Genomic DNA, 18,778 nt, shown 5'->3' with positions numbered 1-18,778 from the left:
TTGAACATAAAAGACGTTTTATTTTTCTCTTGTTTTCTTTTTTTGGAAAATGAGTACACTATGTTTCCCCTGGAAAAGACCTCTGAGCCCGAGGGGATTTCTACTAGCTACTTCCAATGGACATTTCCTCTTCCCAACAAATGAACAAATGAACTAACTGTACAATGGTGCCAACGCAGGGTTTCTTTGATTTATGGTTAAAAAACCAGCTCCTCAAACCTCTGATGGTGGCAACTCCTGTGGCATTCAAACAAAATCTAGGCTTAAGATTACAGTAATACATTCGCCATCTGCATTTGAACATACATTTTGAGGAGGGAGGGGGAAGGATTGTGGAAATTTTGATAGAAAATATGTTTTGCTTCTCCATGACCCGACTCTGATGCAGCACCATTGGGCATCTTCCAGGATGTGCTGGATGGAGCCCGTCCAAGTATTGCATCGACCACAAGGAGCAAAACTTGGTATGTACATCTCCATTGCTCAAATTAAAGTTCCACCTCATGAAGTTCATCTCCAAAACTACTGCTACTTGGCATTCGCGTCATGGATTGGTCACTAGGCATAAATGATGAAGGGGTCATGCCCAAAGCCTCCCCTGGAGATTTGGATTCCATCACCTTAGGAGGACTAAATGAATCACTGAAGCTCCCACTCCATGACGCTGTTCGTCGTGAGTTGGATGAAACCAAGTCTTTCCCATTTATCATACCCCCCTTTCTCGTAATGTTATCCATGCTTGGAAATCTTTGCATAGCCATTGCTGATGAAGACGTGGAAGGCTGTGGATAATCATTCTCCTTCATATTGAATGTAGAAGGTTTTTCAGTGGTTGCACTGTCTTCTTGTATGTTCTCTGCTATAGCTTCCATAGAATATTCTAGTGATGGTGCGGGTGCGGGTGCGGGTGCGGGAACAAAAAACTTCGCATTTGAAGCAACAGCAGGTTTGACAGATGGAACAGACGGGGACTGGAACAGATTTGCTGGTTTTCCACCACCTTGGTTAAAGGTGTCAACATACCTATCAAACACTCATGATTGATATTAGTTTGTATTAATTAAATCACTTAAAAAAATGGAACAAAAGTCCTTAACCTGGACAAGTAAATCTTCTTCAGAGCTTATTATATCAATTTAGCCACCCATTTCAATTGGATGACAAGATTAGGATTTAGGAACTCAATGTACATTGGAGTTCCAACTGGATAACAAGAATTAGCCATATTGCTGGGCATCCCACAACAATATGACAGAACCTTCGTGTGTGTTTTCCCTAATCCACTCTTCCCCCATACCACATATTCTTAGTAAAATAAAGCAAAACTTTACCTTCACTTTATCTATTCATCAAAAATTCTATTGACAAGCATCCTAACTTTCACGATATTCATTATTTAGAGAAGAAAAACAGAAGGCTTCAAAATTACCTTGCCCTGACACCCATGCGCCCACGAGCCGAGAATTGATTTGAACTGGCTGGAATAGGCGGAATCCCTGAAGGATGGTCTGTTGAAGTGGGACTCTTAAACGTTGAGTTCCCATCAGTCGGAGACACTTCATTCTTCAAAGCGGATTTCAAGTTGTAGTCCGAGCCTCCATTCTGGAAGCCTAGAGTTGTTGGAGGGGGTGCCAAGGCTGCTGCTTCAGCTGTGGGTTCAACACCTTCCTCCACCCATCTCTTGAGCTTTTCGTCATAATAAAATTTGTTCTTTTCACCCAATTTAGCCTTCAGTCACAATACAAATGATGGTTAACAAGAGTACCAGGAGATTGTCCATAGTTTCTCCCTGAAAAAGTCAACAGAAATCACATATGAAAATCAATCTACCTGTTTATCCGAGCGAGGCCTTAAGACTAGCCCTACAGTTTTCTGCAAAAGCTGTGATCCAAAACCAAAACGACCAAACCGAGATGACCCCACTGAACCTGATGCCTTACTTTGTGTGCTGGAAGGAGTTCCTTGTGTAGATGAATCAGCCTGATACTACCACAAGCCAGTAAGAAGACGTGATATAATTAACATGAACATCAAGCAATTTAAGTCTAGTATTTCAACTTGCAGAAGATAACACACCTGTATTGGACTTCTACCAAAGTCTGGCTCTGAAACACTTCTATTATGCATTGTCATTTTATTGCCATCAGCTGCCCATTCACTTATGGGCTCTGTTGAAGCAGAAGATATTAGCGATGACATGGTCATTGTTGACTGACTACCTGATACTCTGGGAGCCACCAGTTGGTGATGGCTATCTGGCACACTTCCTTGTGATGCTGATGGTGCGGGTGGTGGCAGGCCCCCAACAACACGATGTGCAGTACTATCAAAAAAGTTGAGCAACTTGCCAACTATCTTTCCTGGAGCCAAATTTGTGGTGAATCCACCCTGAAAAATAGAATATTTGATCGTGGTCAGAATACAGAAAAGCAAAAAAATAAAGAAAGAAAGTAGAGTTCATGATAAATTATTACCTGCTGATGGGCTCTAATCCTTTCCTCAAGGGATAATACTAAAAGCTTCCATGTTTCTACTTCAGGAGCTCGACCAGTTTTTAGGGATTTTAAAACAGCCTGACAATACCTAAATAAATTCACCAGATTCAGACAACTGAAGGACAAATTATATAAAGCACCTACTTCAAAATTGCCATCCCCTTACTTAAGTGAATCAGAGACTTTGCCCACTTCAGCCAGCATGTATGCATAGATGAGCTTATACGGCTGAAACGGTAGCAGGATAAACTGGGAGTTACCAAGCACCTTTGAGTATTCATACAACTCAGTTCTCTGTCAATACATCCCATTAAATTAATCAAGTCAGATTCCATTGAAGGAGAGTCTGTGTGTGAAATCATACGAGAGAGAAAGGTTGAGTTTGAAACCACAAGAAACATTCCAAAATGTCACCATTCTCGATTTTGCTCATAAAGATTGGATTCTGATCAGTGATTTGTATAATTAACCAAAACCTATCTATCCAGCCTAGAAGTGCAGAACAAGTTGTTCATTTGCATTGGAAGCAACCATCCCATAATAAGCTACCATAAATAAATCATAAGTAATCGCGCGTAAGGGTTGAACAAAATAACAGAGCACCTGAATAGCCTCTGGATTAGCATATGTTCGGGGATGCTTCCAGTGATCTGCTCCAATTAGGCATAGCCTTGCAGTGTCTGAATATGACTCAAAGTTTGCTTCCGCTATTAAATAGCAGATGTGTGCAGCAGTAATCTGAGTAATCACTCTCATGTAAGGTTCAGGATACAGGATTTTCAATAGAAGGCACCAAACAAAGGACCAAAGAAAATAGATACCTCACTTCTATCCTTCCATAGGCAATCTCCAAGATGCATGAGCACGAGCTCATCATCTTTTGTTCTGTTTGCAGTTATTACAGCCAAATTCTCTTCCCAGTCATCAAGCATTCTGTTTGCCCCAAACTGCAATTGAAAGCAGAGCATATATAAAATTATACACCAATAAAAACTGGTTAGAAATTTCAGCTTTTGATAGGAAATAAAAAAGGAAGAGCTTGTCGTGGCAAAGGTAAATTACAAGCAATGTTTTTACAAATTGAAAAGATGGCAGTGACATGACAGCTACATCAAAGCCTATAAGCATTCAGTATCCTTGTGAACAGGACTGAGGAGAAAGCTTAGTTATTCTATATCTTGAGAGCTAACAATATACCCATTATGTGGAAACAACACAGTTGATATAGCCAGTCGGTAGTGTTATCAACAAAATCCTAAACACAATTCTCTTCTCTTTGGCTTCATTCTCAAAGGTTCTCCATCACTACAAAATATCCTCTCAAGTTTTTGATAGCAAAATATGTGATTTTAACTGAAAGAATCCACAACATAGCACAGGCATTCAGCCCTTAATATAGTAGGACAATTCATGCATCACTATCTCACCTGAACAGGTTGTTGAGGGATACTCAAATCACCAGGAAAGCCACCATGTACATTAGAATCTGTGGAAAATACCTCAGCTGGTTGCCCTGCTATTAGCAAGCATAATGTTCGCAAAGGAGAACCAGCTACCAGCTGGCGAAGTGCCATTAGCTTGACAGTATCAACATAGTACTGTATCAACCCAGCCCCAAAAACATGCAAACAGAGAGAGAGAGAGAAGCGAGTAAATATCTGAAAATCTTCCTTGTACGCAAAATTATCTGAATAAAATCAAAGGCATCAGAGTAACATAGACGAAAAACCTGATCACCAAGCTGTGACGCAAGAACAAGTGCTGGTCCCCACAGCTGGCCTTCTTGTGCACATTGTAAAGCCTCTTTTTTTCTACCAGAAACCAGAAGATGTTGTACCTCAGAAGCAGTTGCCTAGTACATACATCAGAATCTTTTACAAGACAGATAAAATGTCAATACAATAGTGAGAAATAGCAAAGTAGTATATGAGATACCCTAATTTGTCCTTCAAAGGGCATATTCTGCAAGCAGTGGTCAAGGGCACCATACTCACTGAAGTGTGTGCTATTCTTCTTGGCAGATGCAAAGAGTTTTGCAACTGCTGATTCTGGAGCATCGCTCTCCTACAAAAATACAAATGATATTCAAAATGCCAGGTTAGTCATTTCTATATGTGGCTATTCAGATATGATTGCAAGGCAACAATATCAAGGACCCATTTTATCATATAAATAACAGTGTAAGGAGATGATGTGAAACTCAATGACGTAACATCAAATATCAAGAAAGTAAATATTAGGAACCACATCAGGAGAAGGAAAATAAACCCGCAACAAACTTGTTGCATCATTAATTGGATTATAGTAACACCAAATGCAGGTTGCTTAAATGCTTCCGGTAGCCCATGTGCTTTCGTACGTGGGCCAGACCACCTACTCTTTTCTAGTTTAGAAATTAGATACCCCATGCAGCATGCCCTTTCACCTATGTCCGGCCAAGTCTCTCTGAAATAAGCAAGGTAAATTAACTCCCAATGGGCTTGAAACAGTCTTCCATTTTGAGACATTTCAAACATCTTTTAGAAAAACATCACACAAGAGCATGAAAAGCAGGGAATCCAAGAGGAGATAATTTTATTTCTGGCTTTTTGGTTGGAGAGAGGGAGAGGCATTTCATAGCCTTATGTTTCCAAAGACTAACCTATCAAAATAAAGATACATTGCAAAAGTGTTTTTTTCTTACTAACTCGTCACAGAACAAACAACAAATGTATACAAGTACTTGCTTTGTTAAAGGAATCGAATTAGCTCTTACAAATCCAAATGGGTGACATAGAGCATAAATCTGCAAGGGTCAAATTAAAAGAAAAGTAACAGATACAGAGTGATTTATATATATATATATACACACACACACACATTGAAAAAGACATTTGTAATTTACCTTCAATAAATTGTCAGTTCCAAATGGAGATCGAAGTTTTCCATAATGCTGACAAGCTATTTTCAGTAAAGCGAGAAGCAACCTCAATACTTCGCCTTTTCTTTGATTTACACCAAGTGATTCACAGTGTGCAATTCTCTCATCAATCCACTTATTCAATTCTTTATTTCCAACATTTCCGCCCACCAAAGGACCTGGAAAGGACTGTTGGCAGAGAGCATGAAAATAACTGCAAGTGCCCCCTCCAACACTTGAAGCATTATCACTACTTCCTAAAATAATCTCCATCAAATTCATAACTGAGATTGAGCCTCCTACATGATCCTTCACATGAAATAAGTACACATTTTTAGCCCATGAATAATACCAGCATTCAAGAAAATTTTTTAAAAAAAATAGTTTCTTTTAATTTATGAGAGAACTGACACAAAATCTCAAGCACTTTTTAATTCTCGTTCTCACCAAGACTTCTGGCTACCAAATTATCAGTTAAGAGAAACACCCATAATGTGATGCAAAAAAATGAGAAAAAGAACTATGAAAGAGAGCGTTTCAGAGCCTCACCTGGCTGCTGAAGGATGTTTTCCTAAGAGAACTGCTATCTTTCATTACTATGAGCTTCCCACCAAATCCAAAAGTAACCAGTGCATGTGGAGGACGCCCAGCAGATGATCTCCCAGTGTTGGGAGCATAAGAAAACTGCTGGTTGCTCTGAAATGATTGATGGGGAACACTTGCTTGTTTCTGACTGCTAAAGTAATCGTTTGAAAAGATTGCTTGTTCATTCTGTTTTACAGTTTCCTGATTACTCTTCTGACTGAAGTTCCCGCCGTGTACAAAACTTTGTGACCCAACAAATCCGTTAGCCTCAGCATAACCTTGACTTGCTTTGTCATATGATGGAACTGTCCCCGAATAATTAAAAGCATTCTGCTGATCCACATGGTTGTTCATGGACACATTTGAACCATATAAATTCTCTAATTGCTGGTTTCCACCAAAATTCGAAATAGTATCTGTCTTGGCAGCAGTCTGAGGTTGCCACATATTCAAACCCTGTTGATTGTAGCTACCATAAGACTCACCCCCGCTGCCATGTAGGCCTTGGTTATTATAGCCCTGATAGCCATACTTGTCAGCTTGTCCGTACTCAGCATTCATGCTACTACTATTTGGGGAATAAGGATTGCTAAATGCGAATCCATTTTGATTCTGCTGATCATTAGTTTGAACAGTTGATGATTGTGCAGATGGTGTGTAACTGTCCAATGAGCGCCATTCTCCCACCATTGTATCATAATACCAACCAGGATATTGTGGGTCAAAAACCATATGTTCAGGGTAACCATTATTATTCCCTTGGGAAACCTGATTCCAGCTAGACACACTCTCGGTTGTACTAGTCTCAGCCACAGTTCCCACCACAGACTGTGAAGTCTGCTGCAAATAATTAACCTCTTTTTTCCCATCAGAGATTGAGGCCGAAGCAGCCACACATTCAACCCCCAAAGCACCATCAGCGCTCCCTTGCATGCTTGCTGTAGCATCAAAAGCATCCACTTGATACCACTGCCCAGTGTTTGCATCTTGCTTCCATCCAGGATACATGTTTTCCCAATACTGACTGCTACTCAAGTCCAGTCCATTCACACTCTCCATCACCGATCCTCCATAAACTTGTGAACCATCTTGATATTGCTCATAACTGACCGAATTATCCAAACCTCCACCACCCCTATTCTCTACATTACTAGCACTTTGAACTATATTTGCAGGAAAATCTTCTGAACCGCCTCCAAAATCATTAAAAAAATCAGAGGACGAACCAAACCCATGATTCCCATTGTCCGCAGAATCTGCGTAAAACGAACCCCACCCCACTTCCTTAACCCCTGATTTCAATGATCCACTGCTTTGACAAACAGTAGTCTCAGGCACAACCTCCGATCCAATCCCATCATTATTTGACTCAATCACCCCATCAGACAAGCCCAACGAATTCACTGACTCCAACGCATTACTCTCCTCCGCCTTCACACCATCCAATCCTGCACCATCATTTTCAACCTTCCCCTCGAATCCACCTTTTGTATCCTCAATACTGAGATTGGCAAAGGCTTTCGCCTCATCAGAATCACTTCCCTCTGTGAACTTAGGGCCCGAATCCAAATTAGGGGGCCCAAAATCATCATCAACTAACTTATCAAAGAAATCCTCATCCGTCTGATCCTCCATCACGTTAAATGGAGGATTCGTAGCCATCTAAAATACCACTGATTTAACCCTAACGATCTACAAAAATTTTCAAGACCAATTTAGCCCTCCAATTTTCCCTATATCACTCCTAAAATTCGAGCTGTGATTTAATCAAAACACCGAGATCCAAAAACTAAAAAGATCTAAAAGGCCAAAATCAGAGAGATCTCTCTGTAATTAGAGAAGTATAACTTAAGATCAAAACATAAAATACAATAAAAAAAAATTAGGAATCTGTGGATTGAATCGAACGCATTGGAAATAAAAGGAAGGAGATGTACTAACTTACAGATCGGATCAGGGATTTGATGAGTGAATCTAGAGCGAGAGAGAAAGGAATGGAGCGAGAGAGAGAGAGAGAGAGAGAAAGGGAGAGCGTTCGACTTGGCACCACCTACCCAACAAGAGCAGCTTCCGGTTTTCCTTTCTTTCTTTCTTTTTTTTTTTCTAATTAATTTCTTGTTTTATTTTATTTCCAGAAAAAGAAAATTGCTATTGCAGGTGGGGCTGTGCATACTTGTTAAGACTTAATTCCGTTCCCGTCCGATCTTGCAAATTATTTGGTATCAACAAATATTTAGGAGTTTCTTTTATCGTTTAAGATTTTATTTTATATTTTTAAATATCCGAAGAAATAAATATTTTTATATAATTGTTAATAATATTTTTGTTTTGTTTAAGATGTTTGAAAGAAAAAACAAAACAACATGCATCTTTTCCATCTAAGAAAACATTTCATATTATTCTATGTTTTTAAAACTATTATTTATTTATTTTATTTATAAATGTATCATGGTATATTTGTTATTGGCTCCTTCATTTATAAAATTCTAATTCCACTCATGTTTGATACATTCCCACAAACCATTTCATTCCATTGACTATAAAGTGGTTTTGTTATTATTTTACTCATTATTATATTATAACATACTCTAAATAGTGTGGAGGAATCATTATTTCCCCACACAAAAAACACTCTAGATTACAACAGTAATCCACAGTGCTTTTCTTTTTCTTTTCTTTTTTGCTAATTTTTCTTCTTTTTTTTCAACTTTCCTATTTTTTCTTTATTTTTTCTTTTTTTTTTCTTTTTTTTTTCAAAATTATTTTTGTTGATTTTACTTTTTAAATATTAATCTGGTTAAAATTTTTTGTTTGTAATTTTTTTCTTTAAAATACTGTGGATTGTTGCGATGTTTTTCCACATAGTTTTTCTATTTTATTTCTTTATTTTTCAAAATTACATTTGTCAATTTTTTTTAATATGGAGCTGATTGAGAATTTAGTTTTGTAATTGTTTTTTCTTTAAAACATTGTTGATTGCTACAGTGTTTCTCCGCATGGTTTTTTTTATGATTTTCTCCGAAATTATCTTATTATTATTATTTTTTAATATTGAGCTGGTTAAAAATTACAGTTGCAATATGTGAGGAAAGCACTGTAACTTTCCTCGAAAATTACTGTTGATTGCTATAGTGTTTTTTCCCACATGGTTTTTTTCTGTTTTTGTTATGTTTTTCCCTAAAATTATCTTTGTCAATTTTATTTTTTAAATATTAAGCTGGTTAAGAATTGCAATTACAAGTTCCTCACAAAACACTATGGGTTGATACAGTTTTTCCTCACATGGTTTTTTTCCAGTTTCTTTTGTGTTTTCTTTTTTTGTAATATTTTTTCCCAAAATTATCTTCGTCGATTTTATTTTTTTTAATATTTGAGTTGGTTAAAATTTAACTTTGTAATAAAACTTAATCATGTGGGGAAAGCATTGTAGCTTTGCTCATAAAACATTGTGGATTGTTACAGTGTCTCTCTGCATGGTTTTTTTTTTGTTATAGTTTTTTTCAAATTATCTTTTTCAATTTTATTTTTTTAATATTGAGTTGTTTGTGAATTACAATTACAAGTCATTACAAATAAGGCTAAATCATGTGGGGAAGCACTGTAACTTTCATCACAAAACAGTGTGAATTGCTACAGTGTTTCCAACATGATTTTTTTTTTTTTTTTGGTGTTTGTTTTGTTATTTTTTTTCTAAAATTATCTCTGTTAATTTTTTTTAATATTGAGCTGATTAAAAATTTAGCTTTGTAATTTTTTTTCTTTAAAACACTGTGAATTGTTGCAGTGTTTTCCATGTGATTTTTTTATGATTTTTTCCAAAATTATCTTTGTCGATTTTTTTTTTAATATTGAGTTGGTTAAGAATTATAATTACAATAAAGCTAAATCATATGAGAAAAGCGTTGTAGTTTTCCTCACAAAACACTGTGGATTGCTACAATATTTCTCTAAATGGTTTTTTATTTTATTTTATTGGGAAAAGCGCTATAGTTTTCCTCACAAAACATTGTCAATTGCTGCAACGTTTTTTCTCATGGGTTTTTTTCCTTCCAAAATTATCATTGTTGGTTTTTTTTTTTAATATTAAGTTGGTAGATAATTTAGCTTTGTATTTTTTTTTGCTTTTTATTAACTGAAAAGCTAAATCATGTGGCGAAAGCACTGTATCTTTCCTCACAAAACACTGTGGATTGCTACAAATCATTTTGTTCAGTCTTTAAGTTTTTGATCACCAACACAACTTTTTTTTTCCGTCATGAAATATTTGTTCCATCATACCTTTAATTTCTATTACTTATCTAGCGCTGGTTCACAATTATAATACCATCAAGTGAATTTGTTTTATAAGCCCGCGGCAGCACGCGGGCATATCATCTTGTATTAATTACATCTCATCTAATTTAACTATTTATAAACTTTATTAAGTCTCATTGTTAGATATTTATAAATAACGATTTCGGTCTACTGATTTGAAAACTGACAGTTTTTTCTTTTTAAGTGATCTTAAATATAGCTAAAATTATGTAGCAACATGTTTACACTAATATATGTGCGTATTATCTTTGTTATTTTTATATATCTTTCTCATTTTAACAATTTATTTGTATTTTAATATATTTGATATTTTATTTAAAAAAAATTTAAATTAATGAAATAATTTATTTTAATTTTTAGTTTCTTTAGAGTCCGTTTATTTTTTTATTTTAAAAGTACTTTTTAAAAAAATAAAATTTTTATTTTTTTCTTTGCTTTATTTTTTTATTTCCATATTCTTTTGATATACTATATCAAAAATGAATTTTAAAAATTAAAAAACTATTATTTTAATATATTTCTAATTGAAAAATAATTGCTCTATAATATCAAATGCGTTCTTAATAGATACATAAGAATAAGAGAAAAGTTATTTTAACTTTTCACTCTGATATTATTTTGTATATATAAAATTAGAAGAGAAAAAAAATTTAAAATTAGCTTTTTTTCTCTCTCATTGGAGATGTTTAGGAGGTTTAGAAATGTAGTTGTAATTGTTTTTTAAAGTATTTTTCACTTATAAATACATAAAAATAATATTTTTTATTTTTAAAAAATTTATTTTTGATATCAACACATCAAAATATCTAAAAATTGAAATAAAAAATCTAAAATTTTTTCTCTCCCATCGGAGATGTTTAGGGCATAGTTTTTAAATTTGACCTAGTCCAAGGCCCGGGTTCCGGGTTTTGACAAGGTCACCAGGTCGTCCGGGTCAATTCTTTTTTTAAATCAAAACGACGTCGTTTTAGTAAAAACAAAAAAAGTCAACAGGTTGCAACCGGATTTTTGACCGGGTCTTGCCGGGTCAACCCGTCAGGTTAGCCCAAGTTTTTCCTTTCCCTAGTTTTTCTTAAACTCAGCCCGGTTCCAGCCCCGAGTGGACCCGCTGGGCCCATCCAAGTTTCAAAACTATGGTTTAGGGGGTTTATAAATGTAGTTGCAATTGTTTTTCAATGTATTTTTCACTTATAAATACATGAAAATAATATATTTTTTTTATTTTTAAAAAATTTATTTTTGATATCAACACATCAAAATATTTAAAAATTCAAATAAAAAAATCTAAAATTATGTAAAACAAGGTTTTTATCGCGAGAACAAAACCCCCCTGGAAGTTAAGAGCATGTTGACATGAATTTAGAGCCGAGAAACAGCTCAATTTCGACAACCCTCCAAATTCCATATCAAGGACCTACGACCAGAAAGGATCCAAAAGGACGTTAGGTGAACGCACTTGTGTTGAAAGTTGCTTGCTCCATGGCAGGCATCAAGTTATTTTTATAGCAATGTTAGTTTTTATACAAAGTGGCGACAAACACAAACACAAGGCCCAGCTTTGAACAGTTCGCGGCTTTGTTTTTCAAGCTTCAACCTTGTAATTTATGCAAGGAAGCAAAAGCGATGCTTAGCTGGATGAAAGGTTTTATTTGGAATTGCGAGAGGTTTTGTTTTTTTTATTTTTTAAAAGTATATTTTATTTTAAATATATTAAAATAATTTTTTTTATTTTTAACATCGACACATTAAAACTATTAAAAATACTAAAAATTATTAATTTAATGTTTTTTTAAATTAAACATAAGAAAATATAGTTTTAATCACAATGTCAAACAATGGTGTTTGTTTAGTAATTCAGTGCATTATGTTTTTATAAAAATATTTTTTAATTGAAAATGAATTAAAATGATATATTTTTATAATTTATATTTTTTACTTCAATGTTATAAAACCATAAAAAAAAATCTAAAAATATTAATCTAATATTTTTTAAATAAAAACATACTTTAAAAAACTGGTTAAATCACAGTAATAAACAGAGTTTTAGAGGTGTTTGGAAATATAGTAACAGTTGTTTTTTAAAGTGTTTTTTGTTCAGAAATATATTAAAATTATTTTTTTTATTTTTTAAAATTATTTTTAACAGCAACCTATTAAAATAATTTAAAAATATTTTAAAATACAAAATCAAACAGAATTAAAATGTACAAGCCTTAGTCGTGAAGGTTGTGATTCCATGTTCAAATATGCCTCCGCTAACTACCCAACATGTGGCCAAGAATTATGTTTCCACAATTTAAAATATTAAACTACCCAACATGGACTGTGTTATGAGAGAAAAGGAGTGGTGTCAGCTAGACCACGCTTGGCTATCAATAGGTGATTGACTCACACTATATTATGGATATGATTAAATTTTTTTAAATATAAAAATAAATATTTAGGTATTGTTAATATTATTTTTAGTAAAAAAATTAAATTATATGAAAGTTATATTAATATAACCTGATTAACTTCGCGAGTTCAAAAGTATTATCCGTAAAATACAATTTCACTCAAAAGAATTTTTAAGATGATATCTTTTTTTAATATTAAAATAACAACATAGTGGATTGATTTTGATTAATCCAAGTTATAAGACTATAATAACCTCTTAAAAAATAAATAAAAATAAATTATAAAGTCTAATTTTTAATCTACTCAATGTTAAATAATGAAATTAAAAAAAAATCTCAAAAGGCGATCCGAATTAACCTATCAAACTCGCAAATCAGGAAAGTTTGTTTCCTTTTGGAAAGTGAATTCCGAGGAAAGTGAATTCCGGGAAAGTGAATTTCGATGTTTGGTAGTGTTATGGAAAATGAACTGGAAAACACTTTCCTGTGTTTGGTTATGTTATGGAAAAGAAACTGAAAAATAATTTATTAATGAATTAATTTTTTTTTTCAAGTTTATCTAATATATATAAAATATTTAATATAAAAATTTAATCAGTTACAATAAAAGATTGAAATCTAAAAAGTATAATGATGAATTTTTTTTATTATAATAAGCTTGTGAAATATTTTTTAAGTAAAACCTATTATTATATCTTTTTTAATTTTAAAAGCTTAAAATAAGTTTTTTTTTCATATGAAGAAAGCCAAATTAGTTTATGGTAAGAGTTATATATTTGGGGTTTTTTTTTTTGGTATGAAGTTTTTTAAAAAAGATAAATAGATTCAAAAAATATTTTGATGGGTTTTTTTGATAAATATTTTTTTTTACGAGTAAAGGCAATTATCCCTTTAATATTCCTTTAATATATATCGAATAAGCATCAAGAAATAAATATAAATATCTAACATCAAACAAAATCATCCATAAATATTAAGTTTCGATGTCATATACATACATATTAGTTCAAATTACAAACATAAATATGCTAGACCGAATTAAACAAGTAAACATACTTGTCAAATAACAAACATAGTCTGAACCCAAATTTTAAACATAGTCAAACCATCTTAGCAAGCAGGCCTGTAGTAGTGTTGGTTCACAAAATTCTGAACCCAAATTTTCCTCAAATTAGCATTTTTTGTCATAAATGCTTTTGCCAACATTTCATTTTGGACCAAATGATCAAATGCCTCCCCAAGAGTGATCTCATCAAAACCTTCAATTTTCATCACTTCCGCATACAACGCATTAACATCAAGTTGATTTTTGCTGAGGCTTTGAATTGCAAGTGCTACATCTCCAATCTGTTTAGACAACTTTTCAACACCATCATCTTCATACATGCGATTTCTCTTCCTATGTTGCCTCTTTTGCGTACTAGAGGAAGATGTCTTTTTTCCCTTAGAAGTTTCTTCATATTCCCCTTCATTTTCAATTGAAATTGATTGCTCTTCAGTGTTCTCTTCCAAGTTGACATCAACATATGATTTGGCATAATTCCCGGTTGCCATGTCTTTTCCAACAACAATTGTCATTGCCTCGTACATATCGAGTTTTTTGTTGAGATACTTGTCATGATTGGGATGTGCCTGTTCATAAAATTTAGAATATGTAATTTTTTAGTTCATTGTATAACATTTTAGAAACAAAAGTAAATATAAAAATTACAAAGAGTATAATATTTATCATACCTTTACTTTTTCATCATATACATCTTTCGAAACAGTAATCATCTTCAAACAATCATCCCAGCCAAAGCCACTTTTATTTTTAAGTTTGGTTATTATTCCCCATTCTTTTTTCACAGTCTTGAGATGATTGTCCACATGTTTAGGCTCGCATTGCACGTTGAACTTTTGACTGATTTCTGTAGCCACCTTAACAAAAGATTCTGCTTTAAAGGTGGAAGAAGGTTTGCTTCCTTTAAGTGCCTCCTCAGCTAATATCTCAAGTAACATGTGAGACATAGGCTTAGACCATGTGAAGTGCTTGCCGTTGCATTTTACATTCTGTGTGGAACTCATTTCTACAAAAAAGAAATTACAAATTTATACAAAATAACATCATACAATATTTAGATATAATAAATTTCATATAACAACTACCATTAATAATTAAAAGATAAATTATAATAAAGTCAACATCTACTCCAAATACATAACAAATATAATACAAACTCAAACAAGACATAATAAAAACAAATACATATAACTAACACTCAATTACTAGTTTCTTTGAGTGTTATAATCATTCCACATGGTTGAGGCAATCATTTCTCTTTTTGTTATCACTCCCTATTCTCTTCCCTCTCCTCCCGTTGACTTAAGTTGATTGTTCGTCTAATTGGTTCACTTTCCGAACATATTTCTTCCATAAGAAAGTCATAAGGATCAACCCCCATTATGTGATTATGAATAATACAACTTGCAAGCACAACATCTACTTGTGTTTCATAAGACCAAAAAGATTTTCCATCAATTGATCTAAAACGACTCTTCAAAATACCAAACCCTCGCTCAATAGCGGTTCTCAAAGAAGAGTGTCGAAGATTAAATAGCTCCTTTTTATTTTCTGGTGAATGTTCTGTAAACTCGTTCAAGTGATATCGAACTCCACGAAAAGGAGAAATGATTCCTTTTCGACTACCGTAACCAGCATCACCAAGATAATATTTCCCTACAAGTTAGAAAAAAAAACCTATTACTATCTTTAGCTAATTAAACATTTTATATGTTTATTGCATATAATAAATACTTTATTATATACCTTTTGGAATTTTTAGACCACTAGGTCTTGATAATGCATTACCTAAAACCCGTGAATCATGTGCACTTCCTTCCCAACCAGCTAAAATATATATAAACTTCAAATCAAAAGTTATAGCTGCTAAAACATTTTGTGTTGTTCCTTCTTTTCGACCTTGAAACTTTCCTTGAATCTCAACATGAACATTTGCAGGAACATGGGTACCATCAATTGCTCCCACACAATCCTATAAAAACATGAAAAAATAATTTATAACCTTTTCCTCTAGATGTAATTAATTAATGTATAAAAATATTGGTATTGTTCTCATACCTTAAAATAAGGATAGAATCTTTGATTATTCATTATCTCTGCGGGAACTGTATCGCCTGGGTCTTTAATTAGGTGTTTGTATAACTTAAGAACTGCTTTTAAAACAATTATAAAGTAACGATGGATAGTTTCAACAGACCTATAGTATATACCACTAATAAAACGAAATCTTTGGTTTTGGCCTACAATTTATAAGAACACAATTACTTGCTCCCTAATAGACACATTTTGAGTTGATCGTAATAGGTCATGACTTGTGAGAACATCACATAATTTATATAAGATAATTGGTTTCATACGAATTTGTTCAACGCAATGTCTATCACCTCGATTAAAAATGCTATCCATATAGAATTCTCGTTGAGCAATTGCATTTATACGTGGTTCTCTTGGTATATAATTTCTATTTCTTTCTTGTTCAATAATAGCTACCCCTGTAGCTATCACAGTTACAGCTGCTCCCATACATGCTGCATGAATAATCTTACTATCCATAACAAAAAAGTGAAGTTTTCTGCTAACAAAACCTAAAAATTTAGAGAAATAAACATTAAAAAAGCATATAAGATACTTACATAATCAATACAATAAATTATGCGCAAAGAAGCTGATTCCCAACACAAACAATGCCTTAAAGGATATAATTAAATGAATTCTGTATCCCATAACAAACAATACAATAATTTCTTAATGAATTCTGTATAAAAATATTAACGGACTCAAGTTTTCTACCGAAATCATTTCAGTTTTTTATAACTGTGTATAATCATCATCATCAATACACATAATATTTCACTGTCTAATATTTCTACCCAAATCAATTCTTGAACAATTACTGCAGCATCATCAACCGTTTACAATAGTTAATCACTTTCAATTAATACCCGGCTTAACCACTAATAAGGAACCATTGTCTATTTCTACCCAAACCAATTCCTATTGTGCAGCTATATAAGAAATCAACGGGTATTCCTTTTCACAATCAAGATTTCTACAGAAATCACTTCCCCTTTCATCATCAACGCACACACATCACGCCCACAAAGCAAAGGAAACGCACAAAACACAGGAAACACATATCATCAACTCAGCAACAGAGAAGGAAAATCACATCGAGTGGGTTGGGAGTCTACTGGAAGAGAAGCAGTTGAAGAAAATGAGAGGAAGATGAAGAGATGGAGGGGAATTGAAAGCATCTGTTTTCGATTAATGCAAAAGAAGAAACAGAGCATGGGTTTGCTGTGTTTTTTTCACAGAAACCAAACAAATTGTTTTGTTTGGTTTCTGTGAAAAAAACACAGCAAACCCGATTTCTGTGAAAATAGCATAGCATGGGAAAAATGGGTGTGGGTTTGCTGTGTATGGGTTTGCTGTGTATGGGTTTGCAGTGTTTGGTTTATGGGAAAAATGCAGGGGTTTTGGTTTTCTATGTATGGGTTGCCTGACGAAGAGGTTGGGAAGGAAACGGGGCCGAAGGGTACTGTGTATGAGTTGCTGTGTATGGGTTTACAGTGTTTGGTTTATGGGAAAAATGCAGGGGTTTTGGTTTTCTATGTATGGGTTGCCTGACGAAGATGTTGGGAAGGAAACGGGGCCGAAGGGTGCCTTCGGCTTAAGGAAAGAATGGTGATTCTTTGCTGTGATAGCAACAATGGCGAAAGAATGAAGTTTGTCGTGTTTGTGTATGGGTCTGTGTTTGGTTTCTGGAAAAAATTTTGGGTTTGCTGTGGTTGATTTTTCCCAGGGGTTTGGGTTTGCTGTGGTTGAATGGGTTGCCTTCCCATGGGTTTCGGTTTACACAGAGCATGGGAGCATCGGTTGCAGTCAACAAGATCAACAAGGAAAAAAACGCAGCACAAGATTTATGCCATTATAATAACTACAAATTAAAAATAAAAAGGATGAAAACATAAGATAAATAAAGACATTTGAGAAATAAAATTACCTGGAAAATGAGAGATGCTTGCAATTGATCTGTGTAAATTATTTGGGAGAGAAAGAGAGTTTAGGGATTTGCTTTTGGGACAGAGAACACTTTTTGCCAGTAAAGAAAAGGAAAGTGTTTTCCTTAGAAACAAGAAAGGAAAACACTTTCCGGGCCTAAAGCTTTATTTTTTCCATTGACTGGAATTGAGTTTCCTCTGACCGATTTTCCTTATGCTTACCAAACATGGGAAAGTGGGGAAAATGGTTTCCAGGAAAATGAATTCCTGGAAACAAACAAGGCATGACTCACACTATATTATGGATATGATTAAATTTTTTTAAATATAAAAATAAATATTTAGGTATTGTTAATATTATTTTTAGTAAAAAAATTAAATTATATGAAAGTTGTCTTAATATAACCTGATTAACTTTGCGAGTTCAAAAGTATTATCCGTAAAAATACAATTTCACTCAAAAGAATTTTTAAGATGATATCTTTTTTTAATATTAAAATAACAACATAGTGGATTGACTTTGATCAATCCAAGTTATAAGACTATAATAACCTCTTAGAAAATAAATAAAAATAAATTATAAAGTCTAATTTTTAATCTACTCAATGTTAAATGATGAAATTAAAAAAAAAATCTCAAAAGGCGATCCGAATTAACCTATCAAACTCGCAAATCAGGTTCTAAGACCGAGATAACCTTATATAAAGAAATTTGAAATAAATTATGAAATTCAATTCTCAACCAGCCTAATATTGAAGGATGAAACTAGAAAAATCAATTTAAAAAAAAACATAAAAAATGACCAAAGTCAACATGTAAAATCCTTGACCCGATTTGTGATACTAAGATAATCTCATTGAAAAAATTAACCTGGTTTAACTCGGAATACCTGTCAAATCTGCGACTCTAGTCATGAGACTAAGAGAACCACATGAAGAGCAAATCAAAACAAATTATAAAACTCAATTCCTAATCGATCTTATTATACCAAATGTTAAACGGTGAAATATATATATATATAACTA

At 33.6% G+C, this 18,778-nt stretch overlaps 2 protein-coding genes across 3 annotated transcripts; both read right to left on the bottom strand.

The window, feature by feature from the left end:
- LOC18094624 (protein transport protein SEC16B homolog) lies at window positions 1-8,072 on the bottom strand. 2 transcript variants are annotated; one of them, XM_024593993.2, is made up of 13 exons: window positions 5,944-8,072; window positions 5,380-5,703; window positions 4,431-4,559; window positions 4,225-4,347; window positions 3,923-4,093; window positions 3,317-3,442; window positions 3,099-3,233; window positions 2,662-2,789; window positions 2,475-2,583; window positions 2,077-2,388; window positions 1,831-1,986; window positions 1,430-1,728; window positions 1-1,023 (listed from the first exon to the last, which is right to left on the bottom strand). In XM_024593993.2, exons 1-13 carry the CDS (start codon window positions 7,639-7,641, stop codon window positions 489-491), a joined length of 4,245 nt encoding a protein of 1,414 aa, XP_024449761.2. In that variant the 5' UTR covers window positions 7,642-8,072; the 3' UTR covers window positions 1-488. The 2 variants fall into 2 exon arrangements, with proteins under 2 accessions (XP_024449761.2, XP_024449762.2); XM_024593994.2 differs by having other exon boundaries at window positions 1,831-1,980.
- A 5,727-nt stretch (window positions 8,073-13,799) lies between these two features.
- Window positions 13,800-14,756, bottom strand: LOC127904899 (uncharacterized protein At2g29880-like). Its single transcript, XM_052449999.1, has 2 exons — window positions 14,424-14,756; window positions 13,800-14,321 (listed from the first exon to the last, which is right to left on the bottom strand). Exons 1-2 carry the CDS (start codon window positions 14,754-14,756, stop codon window positions 13,800-13,802), a joined length of 855 nt encoding a protein of 284 aa, XP_052305959.1.
- Between the last annotated feature and the right edge of the window lie 4,022 nt (window positions 14,757-18,778).

The sequence above is a fragment of the Populus trichocarpa genome, chromosome 1 (genome assembly GCF_000002775.5).
Source record: "Populus trichocarpa isolate Nisqually-1 chromosome 1, P.trichocarpa_v4.1, whole genome shotgun sequence".
Lineage (NCBI taxonomy): Eukaryota > Viridiplantae > Streptophyta > Magnoliopsida > Malpighiales > Salicaceae > Populus > Populus trichocarpa.
This window is presented reverse-complemented; position numbering and strand designations above follow the sequence as displayed.

Excerpts from the sequence above, each read along its gene's own strand:
- LOC18094624 (XM_024593993.2), bottom strand. The coding sequence starts at position 7,641 with ATGGCTACGAATCCTCCATTTAACGTGATGGAGGATCAGACGGATGAG. Across the intron at positions 2,389-2,474 it reads GGATTAGAGCCCATCAGCAG|GGTGGATTCACCACAAATTT; the intron begins GTAATAATTTAT and ends TCTATTTTTCAG. Across the intron at positions 1,987-2,076 it reads TTGGTAGAAGTCCAATACAG|TATCAGGCTGATTCATCTAC; the intron begins GTGTGTTATCTT and ends GGCTTGTGGTAG.
- LOC127904899 (XM_052449999.1), bottom strand. The coding sequence starts at position 14,756 with ATGAGTTCCACACAGAATGTAAAATGCAACGGCAAGCACTTCACATGG. Across the intron at positions 14,322-14,423 it reads TATATGATGAAAAAGTAAAG|GCACATCCCAATCATGACAA; the intron begins GTATGATAAATA and ends TTTTATGAACAG.